At 44.4% G+C, this 18,329-nt stretch overlaps 1 protein-coding gene across 7 annotated transcripts in view; it reads right to left on the bottom strand.

Annotated features, from left to right (window-relative positions):
• The window catches only part of LOC130274181 (cingulin-like), a 419,288-nt gene that overhangs the window by 139,946 nt on the left and 261,013 nt on the right, over nt 1–18,329 (bottom strand). For all 7 annotated transcript variants that reach the window (XM_056522196.1, XM_056522193.1, XM_056522192.1 and 4 more), the window contains one exon: nt 4,219–4,356. In XM_056522196.1, the coding sequence (XP_056378171.1) occupies nt 4,219–4,356 (138 nt within the window). The remainder of the gene's footprint in view (nt 1–4,218; nt 4,357–18,329) is intronic.

Here is an 18,329-nt window from a genome sequence, read left to right as displayed (position 1 = left end):
TGCCTCCTACTCCTGTTTGTGCCCCGCCCCGCTCCGCTCTGGCTCACCTTCAGTTGGTCCGGTCATGTGACGGCGCGTTACTGCCGTCACATGACCATCAGGACGTCACGCTGTATTCAAGGACGCCGGCCCCAGAGCGTGACGCAACGGTACGCGATTCGCAGGATTACCGCGCTGAGTGAGTGAATGTTATTTCAACCTGCCTACTGGGTCTGGGGGGAGGGGGTTAATCTGGGGGGTACAGCATTCCTACAGGGGGGGAGAGGGGGTTAAACTGGGGGGTACTACCATCCTACTGGGGGGGGAGGGGGTCATCAGGGGGGTACTACCTTCTAACAGGGTGGGGGGATAGGGTTAATCTGGGGGGTACTGCATTCCTACAGGGGGGGAGAGGGGGTTAGACTGGGGGGTACTACCATCCTACTGGGGGGGAGGGGGTCATCAGGGGGGTACTACCTTCTAACAGGGTGGGGGGATAGGGTTAATCTGGGGGGTACTGCATTCCTACAGGGGGGGGGAGGGGGTTAATCTGGGGCCCTGAGTAGGCAGGTAGTACCCCCAGATTAACCCCCTCCCCCCAGTAGGATGGTAGTACCCCCAGATTAACCCCCCCCCCAGTAAGAAGGTAGTACCCTCAAATTAACCCCCTCTTCCTGCCAGTAGGAAGGTAGCACCCCCAGATGCTGGTGGCCTCCATGTCTATTTTGCTTTTGTAGGGAACTGTACTGCACCTAATGTGGCAAATTATACCGCACCTAATGTGGGGGAACATACTGCACCTAATGTGGGGAACTATACTGCCAACCTAATGTGGGGGGACTATACTGCACCTAATGTGGGGAACTATACTGTACCTAATGTGGGGGAACTATACTGCACCTAATGTGGGGAACTATACTGCACCTAATGTGGGGAACTATACTGCACCTAATGTGGGGGAACTATACTGCACCTAATGTGGGGGAACTATACTGCACCTAATGTGGGGGAACTATACTGCTAGCCTAATGTGGGGGAACTGTACTGCACCTAATGTGGGGGAACTGTACTGCACCTAATGTGGGGGAACTGTACTGCAACTAATGTGGGGGAACTGTACTGCACCTAATGTGGGGGAACTGTACTGCACCTAATGTGGGGGGAACTATACTGCACCTAATGTGGGGGGAACTATACTGCACCTAATGTGGGGGGAACTATACTGCACCTAATGTGGGGAACTATACTGCCAACCTAATGTGGGGAACTATACTGCCAACCTAATGTGGGGAAACTGTACTGCACCTAATGTGGGGAAACTGTACTGCACCTAATGTGGGGGAACTGTACTGCCAACCTAATGTGCGGGGACTTATACTGCACCTAATGTGGGGGAACTATACTGCACCTAATGTGGGGAACTATACTGCCAACCTAATGTGGGGAACTATACTGCACCTAATGTGGGGAACTATACTGCACCTAATGTGGGGGAACTATACTGCACCTAATGTGGGGAACTATACTGCACCTAATGTAGGGGAACTGTTCTGCACATAATGTAGGTGAACTGTACTGCACATAATGTGGGGGAACTGTACTGCACTTAATGTAGGGGAACTGTACTGGTGCAGTACAGTTCCCCCACATTAGGTGGCACCTAATGTGGGGGAACTGAACTGCACCTAATGTGGGGGAACTGTACTGCCAACCTAATGTGGGGGAACTGTATTGCAAACCTAATGTGGGGGAACTGTACTGCCAACCTAATGTGCGGGGACTTATATTGCCAACCTAATGTGGTGGGACTTATACTGCACCTAATGTGGGGGAAGTATACTGCACCTAATGTGGTGGGACTTATACTGCACCTAATGTGGGGGAACTATACTGCATCTAATGTGGCAGGACTTATACTGCACCTAATGTGGGGGAACTATACTAACTGTGTGCGTATATATATACATATATATATATATATATATATGCACACGCGCAGCGTGAGCTTGTGCTTTAGGGTGCACACCCTAATGCAATAGGCTGCGCACACGTCTATGAGCATATATGGATAGTTAAGCACATGTACACAGTTTATTTCTGGTGCTGCAACTGCACAAATCAATAGTTTTTGGTCAGATTGCCCCTTTCTTTTTCTTTTCTTGCCCCAGGGCTAAGCTACTTCTGTAATTCTAGTATAATACACGAAAAAAAGCCAAGACAATTTCCACCACTCCTCCTCCCACTTTCCATCACAGAAGCTGACTCTACCAATGCAACAAGGGAAACCCTTGCTACAATAGGGGTGGTAGGTGTTGGCGAAGCATATAAGAATTCTTATTCATGTATTTTCCTGATCAGTGGAGGTCCCTATGGAATGTACCCGAAATGGTCATACTTTGTTTGGTATAGGTCACTAATGTAAAATCACTGCAAATGTCTTAAATGGGCACTGTAAGATTGTTGTACATCTTGGCAAAACCTTAACTCTTTAATGTACTTTATAAGAAAATGTTATTTCCTTCTTATAGAAATCATGGCTTATAAAACTTTGTCCAAGCTGAAGCACAAGCATGGACTAAGTCGAGAAAAAGAGGGTGGACTAGCACTCCTCTGTGCTCTCTCCTGTCTGATAGCACTCCTCTGTGCTCTCTCCTGTCTGATAGGACTCCTCTGTGCTCTCTCCTGTCTGATAGGACTCCTCTGTGCTCTCTCCTGTCTGATAGGACTCCTCTGTGCTCTCTCCTGTCTGATAGGAATCCTCTGTGCTCTCTCCTGTCTGATAGTACTCCTCTGTGTTCTCTCCTGTCTGATAGCACTCCTCTGTGCTCTGGCTGATAGGACAGGAGAGCAAAAGTGAGTCCTATCAGACAGGAAAGAGCACAAAGGAGTCCTATCAGACAGGAGAGAGCCCAGATGAGTCCTAATAGACAGCAGAGAGCACAGATGAGTGCTATAAAACAGGAGAGAGTACAGAGGAGTCATATCAGACAAGAGAGAGCACAGGAGTACTATCAGAAAGGAGAGAGCGCAGGAGTGCTATCAAACAGGAGAGAGCAGAAAGGAGTGTTATCAGACAGGAAATAGCACCGTGTAGTACTATCAGACAGGAGAGAGCACAGAGGAGTCCTATCAGACAGGAGAGAGCACAGAGGAGTCCTATCAGACAGGAGAGAGTACAGTCGAGTCCTATCAGACAGGAGAGAGTACAGTCGAGTCCTATCAGACAGGAGAGAGCACAGAGGGGTCCTATCAGACAGGAGAGAGCACAGAGGAGTACTATCAGACAGGAGAGAGTACAGAGGAGTCCTATCAGACAGGAGTGAACACAGAGGAGTGCTATCAGAAAGGAGAGAGCACAGAGGGGTCCTATCAGACAGGAGAGAGCACAGAGGAGTGCTATCAGACAGGAGAGAGCACAGAGGAGTACTATCAGACAGGAGAGAGTACAGAGGAGTCCTATCAGACAGGAGTGATCACAGAGGAGTGCTATCAGAAAGGAGAGAGCACAGAGGGGTCCTATCAGACAGGAGACAGCACAGAGGAGTCCTATCAGACAGGAGTGAACACAGAGGAGTGCTATCAGAAAGGGGAGAGAACAGAGGAGTGCTATCAGACAGGAGAGAGCACTGAGGAGTGCTATCAGACAGGAGAGAGCACAGAGGAGTCCTATCAGACAGGAGAGGGCACAGAGGAGTGCTATCAGACAGGGGAGAGCACAGAGGAGTACTATCAGACAGGAGAGAGTACAGAGGAGTCCTATCAGACAGGAGTGAACACAGAGGAGTGCTATCAGAAAGGAGAGAGCACAGAGGAGTACTATCAGACAGGAGAGAGCACAGAGGAGTGCTATCAGACAGGAGAGAGCACATTGGAGTGCTAGCCCACCCTCACTTACTGGACTTTGTCCATGCCTGTGCTTCAGCTTGGACAAAACCATGATTTTATAAGCCGTGATTTCTATAGAAAATGTTTTGCCAAGATGTACAACATATACAAAGTTTAGTAAGTGACCATTTAAAGGTCAGTTTCTGGTTATCAGTCCCGTGGTCAGGCCTGGACTTGAGGCTGTAATACGAAAGCAAAAATGTGTCCCTAACACGGTGTGTAAAACTGAGCCTACAGCTTTATATACATGAAACTGTAAAAGCCAACTCTAATACCAGATGATATATAAAGATTGTGGTGTGCGGCTTCATCATGTTAGAACTGTATAAACAATATCTTCTGGTCATCACTTACTTCCAGAAAGCTAAGCTTTAACTTCTCTCTAAGGTCCAAACTTTCCCTTTCAAGCACAATGAGTCTCTCCTGGTTGCGCGCAGTATAGTTTGATAATTTTTCTGTGATCCCCAGATCAACTTTTTCTTCGTTAGAAACCTGTTAGAAATGGAAAAATACAGATCATTTTGGAGGACTATTGCCACCCAGTATGTTTAAGTTATCAGACTAAAGTAATTTTATGGTTAGTAAGCATTCTGTTTTACAGAGGGGATGGCACTGAACCCATTAACCTAGGACCAGATACAAACTGAATACAGTGCTCCCTGGAATTATTATATCTGAAATCAGAAACTGTATAGAAAACTGATTTATATGCAACAAATAAAGTCAACAAAAAAAAAAACTGTAAGATTAAAAATGAATAAATAAATAAAAACAAGCAAAGAAAAAAAATACTGTACAAGGCAGTCGATATAGCACATACAGAGGGTAGTACAGTATATGTAGCTCAGGTAGATATCAGCACAATACATATGAAACAGGTAGAGACGGGTACAACACACAGTAACAATAAAAAAGGAATAGTGCAGCTCCCAACTGGTGTAGACTGAGGTTAGGCTGGGTTCACACCACGTTTTGTTAAATACGGTTCCCGTATACGGCTGGGAGGAGGGGGGGCGGGGGTTATTCGCGGCGGCAGCACTCAGCTGTATTCGGGAACCGTATTTAATGCATGTCTATGAGCCGACCGGAGTGAACCGCAGCCTCCGGTCGGGTTCGTTTTCGGCCGTATGCGGTTTCCCGACCGTAGGCAAAATCGACCACGTTTTTGCCAATTAAAAAAATTGTAATACACAATTTTAAAAGATAAAATAAATAGAAAATGCCAAACCATAGGGGGAAGATTTATCAAAACCTGTGCAGAGGAAAAGTTGTCCAGTTGCCCATAGCAACCAATCAGATTGTTTCTTGTATTTCCCAGAGGCAATTTTTTAAATGAAAACAGAAACTTGATTGGTTGCCATGGGCAACTCTTCCTCTACACACGTTTTGATATATCTCCCCCATAGAGTTTAAATGAATGAATGAATGAATGACCACCTAAAATATCTCTCATTGGTGCAACTTTGAACTAGTTGCTATCACCAGAAAAGGTTTCAAATACAGGTATAGTACGTGGAAACAAATATCACTGGTAATTAGAGATGAGCGAAGTTACAGTGATTCAATTTGTCACAAACTTCTCGGCTTGGCAGTTGCTGACTTTAGCCTACATAAATGAGTTCAGCTTTCAGGTGCTCCGGTGGCTGGAGACTCTCTCCTAGGACTGTATCCACCTTTTCCAGCCCACCGGAGCACCTGAAAGCTGAACTAATTTATGCAGGAAAAGTCATCAACTGCCGAGCCGCAAGGTCCGTGCACAATCGAATCACTGTCACTTCGCTCATCTCTACTGGTAATGGATACTCTGTTAGCAGTGACATTTGTTTCCGTTAAAGACGGCTAGCAGTACAGTACATGTAACACAGGTAGGGATGTATCTTATATACTGTATTTTTCGCCCTATAGGACGCACCCAATTTATAGGTGCAAAATCTAAAAAAATAAAGATTTTTAACCCAATAGTGGTCTTCAACCTGCGGACCTCCAGATGTTGCAAAACTATAACTCCCAGCATGCCTGGACAGCCAACGGCTGTCCGGGCATGCTGGGAGTTGTAGTTTTGAAACATCTGGAGGTCCGCAGATTGAAGACCACTGCATAGGAGGTAATACTCACGTGTCCCCGCCGCTCCGGACCCGTCACCGCTGCCCTGGATGTCGCTCCATTGCTGTCGCCGCGTCCCCGTCGCTCCGGAACGTCTCTGCTGCCGGCCGGGTTTCCTTGCTCTCCGTCGCCATCATCACGTCGTTACGCATGCCGACGCACATACGCGATGACGAGGAAGGAGAGCGCCGGCCATACAGGGGATCCCTGAACGGAGAAGACACCGAGGAGGCAGGTAAGGTCCCTCACGGTGTCCTGTAAGCACTAACCCAGCTATTCAGTTGGGCTGTTCGGGACCGCCGCGGTGACATCGCGGCGGTCCCGAACAGCCCGACTGAACAGCCGGGTTAGTGTCACTTTCCCTTCAGACGCGGCGGTCAGCTTTGATCGCCGCATCTGAAGGGTTAATACAGGGCATCACCGCGATCGGTGATGTCCTGTATTAGCCGGGGGTCCCGGCCGTTGATGGCCGCAGGGACCGCCGGGATAGGGGTGTATTCGCCGTATAAGATGCACCGACTTTTCCCCCCCAGTTTTGGGGAACAAAAAGTGCGTCTTATACGGCGAAAAATACGGTACTTCTGAGGGGTACTACTAGACACATCTGTGCATGTCCTCAGTAATTCAGCACCCACTGACTGACTACAGTGACCACAGATAGAAGATATTATTGCTCATTACATTTGTGAGACTGCACAATATTAGTTACCTTATTAGTAAAATAAGTAAACTATCTTAACCAGGAGTTTACGGAAGATTTGACAAATTCAGCTCTGCTGAACAATTTGTTAGAATATTATTTGTTAGAATAAAAAAAAGATGTATACGTGGATATAATTACAGGTGTATACATGCATACACATTGGGGGAGATATTAAAAAACTGTCATTTCTGTTATAGCGATATTAATCACACTTTTTTTTTCTCACATTTTGAAACATCTCATGTTCTGCTTTGAAAATATGAAAATATGTGAGAGTAAATATTTATTTTTTTACATGCCAAATTTTTTTCCGTTATATTGAATTTTTTTGGCAACAAAATTTCAGATTTTGGCGCAAAACTTTAAAGCCCGGTACAATCTGGTGGAAGCATCTCATGTAATATCCCATGATTACTAGTGCCCAGACAAGCAATAACTGTATAAATAAAACATTTCTAGGGCTTTAATGTGAGTTCAGGTGCAGTGACCATGGAAAAAAAAAAAAAACAACTAAAACAACAAAAAAACATTACCGTATTTTTCGCCGTATAACACGCACTTTTTCTTCCCCAAAACTGGGGGGGAAGTTGGTGCGTCTTATACGGCGAATACACACCTATCAGGTCGGTCCCTCCGGCCATCAACGGCCGGGACCCGTGGCTAATACAGGACACCACCGATCGCGGTGATGCCCTGTATTAACCCTTCAGATGCGGCGATCAAAACTGACCGCCGTGTCAGAAGCGAAAGTGACACTAACCCGGCTGCTCAGTCGGGCTGTTCGGGACCGCCGTGGTGAAATCGCGGCGTCCCGAACAGCTTACAGGACACCGGGTGGGACCTTACCTGCCTCCTCGGCGTCTGCTCCAGACCGGGATCCCCTGCATGGCCGGCGCTCTCCTTCAACGTCATCACGTCGTCGCGCACGCCGTCCCATCATCCAATAGGAGCGTCGTGCGTAGCGACGTGATGACGACGACTGAGAGTGTGGATCCTGGGGGAAGAAGACGTTCGGAGCGTCAGGGACACCACGGGGACAGCGATGGAGCAACATCCAGGGCAGCGGTGACGGGTCCGGAGTGGCGGGGACACATGAGTATTACCTCCTACCAGTGGTCTTCAACCTGCGGACCTTCAGATGGTGCAAAACTACAACTCCCAGCATGCTGGGAGTTGTAGTTTTGCAACATCTGGAGGTCCGCAGGTTGAAGATCATTGTTGGGTTCAGAATCTTTTTTTTCTAGATTTTGCACCTTTAAAATTGGGTGCGTCTTATATGCCGGTGCGTCCTATAGGGCAAAAAATACGGTAGTTTTTTTATATTTACCAATAATTTATATTTATATTTCAATAACTGATTAAATAACACTTTTTTACCCTCAAAAAAACTAAATAAAAGGACAAAACGAAAAAAAAACTCCAACCATTTCTGTGATTTCTTTGAAAATATCATGTAAAACATGAAATGTATATAACCACGCCCACTTTTGAAAAACTGGAGTGACTAGTGTAAATCTTGGATAATGTAAACCACTTTGAATATCTGATGGAAACTTTTTCGCGCCAAGGGTTTTAAATATACAACAATATAACCCTTGGGTTATCCCAAGGGTTTAAATTGTTGTATTGACTAATGTACCTTTGCATGTAGGCCATCAATAGGCCAATTTTAGTAGGTTGAAAAGTTTTCAATATGATCCCCATTGTGAATTACAGAGCCGACCGCTCATCAAACTCCGACATTAGTCACGTGATTACCCTTTAACACTTCCCATCACTTCTTTATTTGTCTGCATCCCACATTATCTAGGACAAGGAGTGTGCCCTATATCAGCCAAGGTTACTGCACTCAGCGATAAGCAGATCTACCGTATTTTTCGCCGTATAAGACGCACTTTTTCTTCCCCAAAAAAGTTGGTGCGTCTTATACGGCGAATACACACCTATTGCGGCGGTCCCTGCGGCCATCAATGGCCGGGACCCGCGGCTAACACAGGACATCACCGATCGCGGTGATACCCTGTATTAACCCTTCAGACGCGGTGATCAAAGCTGACCGCCGCATCTGAAGGGAAAGTGACACTAACCCGGGAGCGACCTTACCTGCCTCATCGGTGTCTGCTCCGTGCCGGGATCCCCTGCATGGCCGGCGCTCTCCTCAGACATCATCATGTCGTCGCACACGCCGTCCCGTCATCCAATAGGAGTGGGCGTGCGTAGCGACGTGATGATGGCGACGGAGAGCGTGGATCCCGGGAAAGAAGATGTCCGGAGCGTCGGGTACACCACGGGGACCCAGCGACAGCTATGGAGCGACATCCAGGGCAGCGGGGACGGGTCCGGAGCGGCGGGGACACGTGAGTATTACCTCCTATACCAGTGGTCTTCAACCTGCGGACCTCCAGATGTTGCAAAACTACAACTCCCAGCATGCCTGGACAGCCAACGGCTGTCTGGGCATGCTGGGAGTTGTAGTTTTGCAACATCTGGAGATCCGCAGGTTGAAGATCACTGTTGGTTCAGAATCTTTTTTTTCTAGATTTTGTACCTTTAAAATTGGGTGTGTCTTATATGCCGGTGCGCCCTATAGGGCGAAAAATACGGTACTTAAAGGGGTTATCCAGGAAAAAACTTTTTTTTTTTTTTATATATTAACTGGCTCCAGAAAGTTTAACAGATTTGTAAGTTACTTCTATTAAAAAATCTTAATCCTTTCAGTACTTGTGAGCTTCTGAAGTTGAGTTGTTCTTTTGTGTCTAAGTGCTCTCTGATGACACGTGTCTCGGGAACCGCCCAGTTTAGAAGAAAATCACCATAGCAAACCTCTTCTAAACTGGGCGGTTCCCGAGACACGTGTCATCAAAGAGCACTTAGACAGAAAAGAACAACTCAACTTCAGAAGCTCATAAGTACTGAAAGGATTAAAAAATTTTAATAGAAGTAATTTACAAATCTGTTTAACTTTCTGGAGCCAGTTGATATATATATAAAAACAATTTTTTTTCCTGGACAACCCCTCACCTTTCTTCCATTCCTTACAATACAAAACGTATGTAAAGTAAAAAAGACAAAGCATTAGAGACAATCATTGCAACAAAGTCAGAGAGAACAGATCGCATTTCTGAAAAAGCTCTTACAGTTTTGGTGTAATGTATAGATGCACGGCACTTAATTCATCCCATATATGGCTTCAGGATTGATAGGAACGGTGTAGGCAGCAGAACGCTACATATGGTTTACATTTAAGGCCTATATATGACTGATTGGAACAAACACCAGTTTAATTTTTTTTTTTTTTCCATAGCACAAAGCGTAAAGAATCCAACAGTTTGTAATGAAAACATTGCTTCTGTGGTAACAAAGAAAAATAAAAATCTTTATGGAAAGAAAAGATACATCTTTACATGTTCTCCGAGAACCATTTTCTGCCAAGACAGTGAAAAGAAGGAAACACACATCCATAAAATCTGTGAACGGTTGAGAGGAAACCAGCTATTTTTTTTTTCCCCTTCACAGAAATACCTGGTGTATGTTATACTTTAAGGATTAGTCACACTTAGCACTCAGAATACTTGGGCCTTATACAAGATCATATTTAGTCTACTGAAAATGTACCTTCTGTACTAGAGTTGAGCAAATCTACAGTAAGGGTGGCCAAACCCCAATCTAACGGATCGGCCATTGAATGATTAAGTCTTGTAAGTCGTTCCACTTACCACATGTTCCGATACCCCAGAGAAGTCTGGTGGGTCTTATTCCAGAATTCTCTAGGGAATCGAAACAATTAAAAAGCTGAGCAACTTTTACAAGACTTAAAGGGGTACTCCGCCCCTGGCATCTTATCCCCTATCCAAAGGATAGGGGATAAGATGTTAGATCGCCGCGGTCCCGCTGCTGGGGACCCCGGCGATCGCCGCTATGGCACCCCGCCATCATTACTGCACAGAGCGAGTTCGCTCTGTGCGTAATGACGGGCGATACAGGGGCCGGAGCAGCATGACGTCATGGCTCCGCCCCTCATGACATCACGGCCCTTCCCCTTAATGCAAGTCTATGGCAGGGGGCGTGACGACTGCCACACCCCCTCCCATAGACTTGTATTGACGGGGGCGGGCCGTGGCGTCAAGAGGGGCGGAGCCGTGAAGTAACGATGCTCCGGCTCCTGTATTGCCCATCATTACGTGCAGAACGATCTCGCTCTGCGCAGTAATGATAGCGGGGTGCTGCAGCAGCGATCCCCGGGGTCCCCAGCAGCGGGACCGCGGCGATCTGACATCTTATTCCCTATCCTTTGGATAGGGGATAAGATGTCTAGGGGCAGAGTACCCCTTTAATGAGTGGAAAGATTATTTTACTAGGTTGGGGTTTGGAAAATCTTATTGCAGTCACTCAACTTTATTCTGTATGTTTTTTCCCAATAAAACACAATTTTAACTGCACTACATATAAAGCATTATTGTTTGTGGTGTTTCTTTGACCACTGATGCACGATCTAAGTATGACATATTGTTCTTGTATTTTAACCACCTACTTTTATATAGTACTAATAGGTAGAATATGATAAAAACATCACTATATAAAATGCAAGTAAAATGACCATACACAGTGCATATTATATTTTAATAATGCTGTTGTTTATTCATGTAGTTAAAAACGCCAGAAAATGACACGCTGCTAAGATTTTATCAATGTCCCATTCACACGACATCATTTCCAAGCGGAAAACGGTAAATATTATTCTGCTCAGAAATTCAGTTGATGTAGACACCCATTGGCACCAGTTGATTTAAAAAAAATAAAAAAATTCCCAGTGGAGTACCCCTTTAATGAGATTCTGGTGCACCGTGCATATGAAGGAATTTTTGTGGTGGAAAAATCTGCTGTGGAAATTCTGACATGTCAATTTCTTTCTGCGGAATCAGCTCGGAAATGCATTGCCGTCTATGGAGACAGAGCGGTCCTAATGCTGGCTGTCCTTCCAGCGACTGGAAATTCTGCTGTGTGAATGGGGCCTAGAGGAGTTTTCTCCCCTCTTATTTCACTCAGAAAGGATACACATTATAATCATAAAGTTGAATTGTTCTTGCAGATTTTGGAGGAAATCACTGCAAAGCAAAGTTCCCACACTGGAAAATTTGTAGTCATGTTTTATTTTACATTTTTGTCTGTAATTGGCAAAAAAATAAAACTTTGCAGTCTGATATTTGCTTTAGGTCAACTTGGAGTTATGAAATTCAGTACAATCTGTTTTTTTTGTTTTTGTTTTTTTTACACTTTTGTTTTTTGGTATCAAATATCAAATGCAGCATGCTCTAGGGCAGTATTTTCCAAAGTGTTCCAGCTGTTGCAAAACTACAAATCCCAGCATGGCCAAACAGCCAAATGGCCTCCGAAACTATATGGCCACTTTCACCCACCAGTATTTCGGTCAGTTTTTGCAGTATTAAATAAAAAACAGGAATAGGTCTAACATACACTGCTCAAAAAAATAAAGGGGACACTAAGATAACACATCCTAGATCTGAATGAATGAACTAATTGTATGAAATACTTTCGTCTTTACATAGTTGTATGTGCTGACAATAAAATTACACAAAAATTATCACTGGAAATCAAATTTATCAACTCATGGAGGTCTGGATATGGAGTCACACTCAAAATCAAAGTGGAAAACCACACTACAGGCTGATCCAACTTTGATGTAATGTCCTTAACACAAGTCAAAATGAGGCTCAGTAGTGTGTGTGGCCTCCACGTGCCTCTATGACCTCCCTACAACGCCTGGGCATGCTCCTGATGAGGAAGTGGATGGTCTCCTGAGGGATGTCCTCCCAGACCTGGGCTAAAGCATCCGCCAACTCCTGGACAGTCTGTGGTGCAACGTGGCATTGGTGCATGGAGCGATCAATGTCTTCCTCTTGCAGGAACTGCTGACACACTCCAGCCACATGAGGTCTAGCATTGTCTAGCATTAGGAGGAACCCAGGGCCAACCGCACCAGCATATGGTCTCACAAGGGGCCTGAGGATCTCATCTCGGTGTCTAATGGCAGTCAGGATACCTCTGGCAAGCACATGGAGGGCTGTGCAGCACCCAAAGAAATGCCCCCCCCACACAATTACTGACCCACCGACAAACCGGTCATGCTGGAGGATGCTGCAGGCAGCAGAACGTTCTCCACGGATTCTCCAGACTCTGTCACGTCTGTCACATGTGATCAGTGTGAACCTGCTTTCATCTGTGAAGAGCACAGGGAGCCAGTGGCCAATTTGTCAATCTTGGTGTTCTCTGGCAAATGCCAAATGTCCTGCACGGTGTTGGGCTGTAAGCACAACCCCCAACTGTGGACGTCGGACCCTCATACCAACCTCATGGGGTCTGTTTCTGACCGTTTTAGCATACACATGCACATTTGTGGCCAGCTGGAGGTCATTTTGCAGGACTCTGGCAGTGCTCCTCCTGTTCCTCCTTCCACAAAGGCAGAGGTAGCGGTCCTGCTCTTCGGTTGTGGCCCTCCTACAAGTCTCCTGATGTACTGGCCTGTCTCCTGGTAATGTCTCCATGCTCTGGACACTACTCTGACAGACACAGCAAACCTTCTTGCCCCAGCTCGCATTGATGTGCCATCATGGATGAGCTGCACTACCTGAGCCACTTCTGTGGGTTGTAGACTGTCTCATACTACCACTAGAGTGAAGGTACCGCCAGCATACAAAAGTGACCAAAACATCAGCCAGGAAGCATAGGAACTGAAAGGGGTCACCACTCCTTTATTGGGGGTGTCTTGCTAATTGCCTATAATTTCCACCTGCTGTCTGTTCCATTTGCACAACAGTATGTGAAATTGATTGTCAATCAGCTTCCTGAGTGAATAGTATGATTTCACAGAAGTGTGATTGACTTGGAGTTACATTGTATTGTTTAACACAATTAACTATGGTTAAAGTAACATAAAATTTTTATAGTTTGCACATTTACACATGCGGCAATACCACATGTTTATGTTTGTTTACATAAGAAAGAAAAGGGGGGTGACTCAAAACTTTTATTTGGGAAGGGGTTAAATCACTTTTATTAGCTTTTTTTTTCAAACAATTTTATAGTGCCCATAGGGGACTATTACATACAATTTTCTGTGATCAGTGTTATGGGTGCTCTGTTGATCCAGCCTGCCATGGTTGGCTGGAGCATCAGATCATCGATCAGACGGCAAGGAGGCAGGTAAGAGCCCTCACATCTTCCTCTCAGCTGATCGGGACACTGTGGTTTCATCTTAGCTGTCCCGATCAGCAACGCTGAGCAGCCAGGAAATGTTTTTTTTAACATTTTAGACACTGCAATCAACTTTGATCGTGGCGTCTAATGGGTTAATGCCAGGCATCACCGTGATCAGTGATGTTTGGCATTAGCCATGGGTTCCGGCGGTAGATAGCCACCGGGGACCACCCTGCTATGACCTGCGCTCAGCTATTGAGTGTGTGTCATAGAAGAGGAGCGGGACAAGGGTGTAAAGGTACGGGCTTCATCCTGAAGAGGTTAAAGTATATAGAAAGAACATTGCTAAGTGCAGCATTTTCATATGGCACAGGTATATAAAGCCACACACATTTTCAGTACGCTGGCTTTACTAAGAGGCAAATGCTGCTTTGGCTGTATTCCAACTGAGGAATGGCCGGCACTGACATTGCTGTCCCCACAGGCGATAGCATAAGCAAGATCATTCTTTCGACGGTAAACTTTCAGTGGTGGAAGCTCCGCTACTGAAATTCTGTAGTGTGAACTGTGTAGGCGAATCCAATTGACAGCAATGCGATCGTCAATGCTTCTGTGATGGAATTTCCAAGCAGAATTACGCTCAGAAATTCTTTTGTGTGAACCTAGCATTCATAGATCAAGTGGCTCTGTGACTGTCGCACATAGGGTCTGAAGTTGCAATGTGAGGAGGGAACGCCACCCCGCACGCCCCTCCATTATGAGCAATGGCCCCTTCCAGCCTTCTTCCTTGTCCCTTGGTGCAAGAAGCAAATATGTTCAAACTCGCTAAATTTTTAGCAAAATCTGTAACTTCTGAGCAAATACAGCGTTAAGTTAATGTCCCCATAATCTCTTCTTTCACAAAGAATTGCCCCCCTCCCTAAATTATTGCAACCAAGCAGTAGTGGTGTTCCTTGTGGGTTATTAGTAAAGGGAGGCATTTTAACAAATTGAACTGCAGAGAGCTACCACACATAACAGCGTGCTTATAACTGGAAGTACACATCACTTACACTAGATAAATAATCGCACCAGTTGTAAAGCCCTAGCTGAGGCCATATAAGAGTTTTCATATGTATTTTGTGCTATGCCATGAAAGTTATTTTCCGCTATAAATTCCCATGCCTTAGGTTTGGCTACACAGTGAAGTTCTGCTTAATCTACATACTATGTAATGGCCTACTTGGACCGTGTTTGTGCAATGAATCAGTTCTCTGTAAGTTTGTTTGTGACTCCATATAATCCTCCTGCAATACGAATGGTGAGACTGATGTAGTTTCTTTGAGTGTTGAGTATTATGTTGCTGTTGTTTGAAATGGGAATAAACATGTAGAAAACTATCGAATTATACCGAAAACTAAGAATGTTTATTAGGTGTCGCCAGCCAAGCGGTTTAGAACAAAACAACTCACGTACATTACATGGCGATAACATGTCTATATTGAACTCTGACTGCGGAAAAAAAATATATATATATATATATATATATATATATATATATATCTGGCATAAGAGAATACTGGGTCCAAATTGTAGAATATTGCATCAATATTACAACTAAAAAGAGTGTGCACTATATTTAAAGGGACATTATCATTTTAGTTTAATCCTGAAGGCTAACAAACAAATAGCTTTGCTTTATTGGATTTTATTATCTACATTTTAGTTTTTAATCTCTTTTTATTTTAATTCTTTTTTTTTTTCTGGATCCAGTCCCTTCTCTTATCCACTCCTTAAAGGGGTACTCTGCCCCTAGACATCTTATATCCTATCCAAAATATATGGGATAAGATGTGACCCCCCACGATCTCTGAGCCGGCACCCACCATTCTGAACATTATGTTCAAAACGTCACACCACGTCCCCTCCATGCATGTCTATGGGAGGTCATGCTTTCTCCATAGACATGAATGCAGGGGGCGGGGCGTGACATCACAAACACGGCCACCCAAAGCCAGTGTTCTGAACAAATCATGGGGTGCCAACCTAGAGATCATGTGGGGTCCTAGCGGCCGGACTCCTCAAGATCAGCATCTTATCTCCTATCCTTTGTATAGGGGATAAGATGTCTAGGGGCAGAGTACCCCTTTAAGACACTGTTCATAAATTTAACCAAAACTGCCCAAATGACATAATATAAGACTGTGTCGTTTGCATTTGGTAACTGATGCCACCATCACTTATGTTTGAAGAAAAGACTGTTAGGGTCTTGCTTGGCTTAAAAGATTCATATTGAAACTGTCTTAAAGCGGTACTCTGGCGCTAAGACATCTTATCCCCTATCCAAATGATAGGGGATAAGATGCCTGATCGCGGAGGTCCCACCGCAGGGGACCCCCGTGATCTTCCACGCCGCACACAGTTAGAATCAGCCCCTGTGCTCGCTCCGGGTCTGATTACTGGCAATCACGGGGACGGAGCATAGTGATGTCACGGCTCCGCCCCCTCAATGCAAGCCTATGCAAGCTGCCACGCCCCTTCCATAGGCTTGCATTGAGGGGGAGGAGCGTGAAGGCATACGGGGGCAGAGCCGTGACGTCACTATGCTCCGTCCCCGTGATCGCCAGTAATCAGACCCGGAGCCAGCACACTCCGGGGGCTAATTCTAACGGAGTGCAGCGGGACCCCTGCGATCAGGCATCTTATCCCCTATCCTTTGGATAGGGGATGAGATGTCTTGGTGCCGGAGTACCCCTTTAATCAAACTATCTCTCTTACAGATGCAGCCTACAAAAGAGCACTGCTGCCACAATATATAAATCTAAAGTTTTACTACCAAAAATACATATACTTTAATAAAATGTTTATTAAGGGTGTATTCCCACATACCATATCCTGGGCATAGTTGATGCGCAGGATTTGAAGCTGCAGATTTTTGCTGCAGAGTTTAATGTAAACTAAAAGCCTGAACACAGCTTCAAATCTGCAGAATCAAATAGGTGCAGGATACCGTACGTGTGAATAGACCCTAAATAGCCAAAAGACATCACAAAAGACAAAATCCTCTAAACTGCATAAAAAAAACATAAAAGTCCCTAAAAAACAAAGGTATACACCACAGGTCACTGTTCTAAGTATGGGGTAGGATGAAACTCTCAGGGTCAGATCCTATAAAATCATATGGGAACAACTGATTGTATGCCACTAGGTTAAAGATACACAGTGGTGAGGATAGAAGATGTGGGTAAGAGTGTTAGGGAAAAGCATTAGTGGGCGTGAGTATGGAGCAGATGAAACAACAATAAGGGTCTATTCACACAGCAGAATTTCCACTTGCAGAATTTCGCCTCAAATTAAAGCCCATAGACTTCTTTGGGATTCCGCACTCTCATTCACACTTCTGAATTTCCGCTTGCGGAAATTCAGAAGTGTGAATGAGAGTGCGGAATCCCATAGAAGTCTATGGACTTTAATTTGAGGCGGAATTCCACAAGCGGAAATTCTGCTGTGGATTTGCTTCTAAACTGGGCAGTTCCCAAGACACATGTCATAGACAGAAAAGAACAACCTTAACTTCAGAAGCTCATAAGTACTGAAAGGATTAAGATTTTTTTAATAGAAGTAATTTACAAATCTGTTTAACTTTCTGGAGCCAGTTGATTTATATATATATATATATATATATATATATATATATATATATAAGTTTTTTCCTGGATAACCCCATTAAGATCAGTGGCAGAGCAAAGGATAATCGGAAAAGTAAGTGTCTTAAAGAAAAGTTTCCTAGCACTAATGCATCGCCGAAATCCATGGAGTCACCGATTTTACATGCCAATATTTTGGGTATATTTTCCCTTTTGAATTGTAAAAGGTAACAAAGAAAGTCTCGAAAACTACATGAAAGCAATAGCTGATGTGCTTTTCAGTATATGTCAATTTTTTTTTATTTTTCTATTTCAAAATATACAAAAAAAAGACGTATCCTGCATTTTTCTTTGTCTTCTAAAACCAGGTGCAAGCTGCTTTACACAAAAGAAAATATTTTATGGCTGTATTAGGAAGGGGAAAAAAAAGATTTAAACACATTTAAGAATATTTTTATTAGACAGGTATCAAAAGCCATGCAGATTCATATATCTTTCTTCAAGGGTATTGGCACAACTAGGCAAATGCATCTACTTCCACTTGATTTAAAACATTCCAATTTATTTTTAGAGCACACATGGATATACTTTTTACCTATTCGTGGCACTTAGCCCAAAAAGAATTTTTTTTTTTTTGCTTCCCCTTGAGAGAAGTGAAATTCATAATGTGACGACTTGGGACCTTTTTCTGCAAAGTCTTCCTCCTATTTATTATCAGCAAAGAAGAGCTAATTTATGGAGCTTGCTGTGCCTTAAGGCACACACTATAGGCATATACATAACTTAAAATCTGCAAATAATTTAACCTATTGAAGAAG

This window comes from Hyla sarda, chromosome 5 (genome assembly GCF_029499605.1).
Source record: "Hyla sarda isolate aHylSar1 chromosome 5, aHylSar1.hap1, whole genome shotgun sequence".
Classification (NCBI taxonomy): Eukaryota; Metazoa; Chordata; class Amphibia; order Anura; family Hylidae; genus Hyla; species Hyla sarda.
Note: the sequence above shows the minus strand (reverse complement) of the source record. Positions and strands in the feature narration are given on the sequence as shown.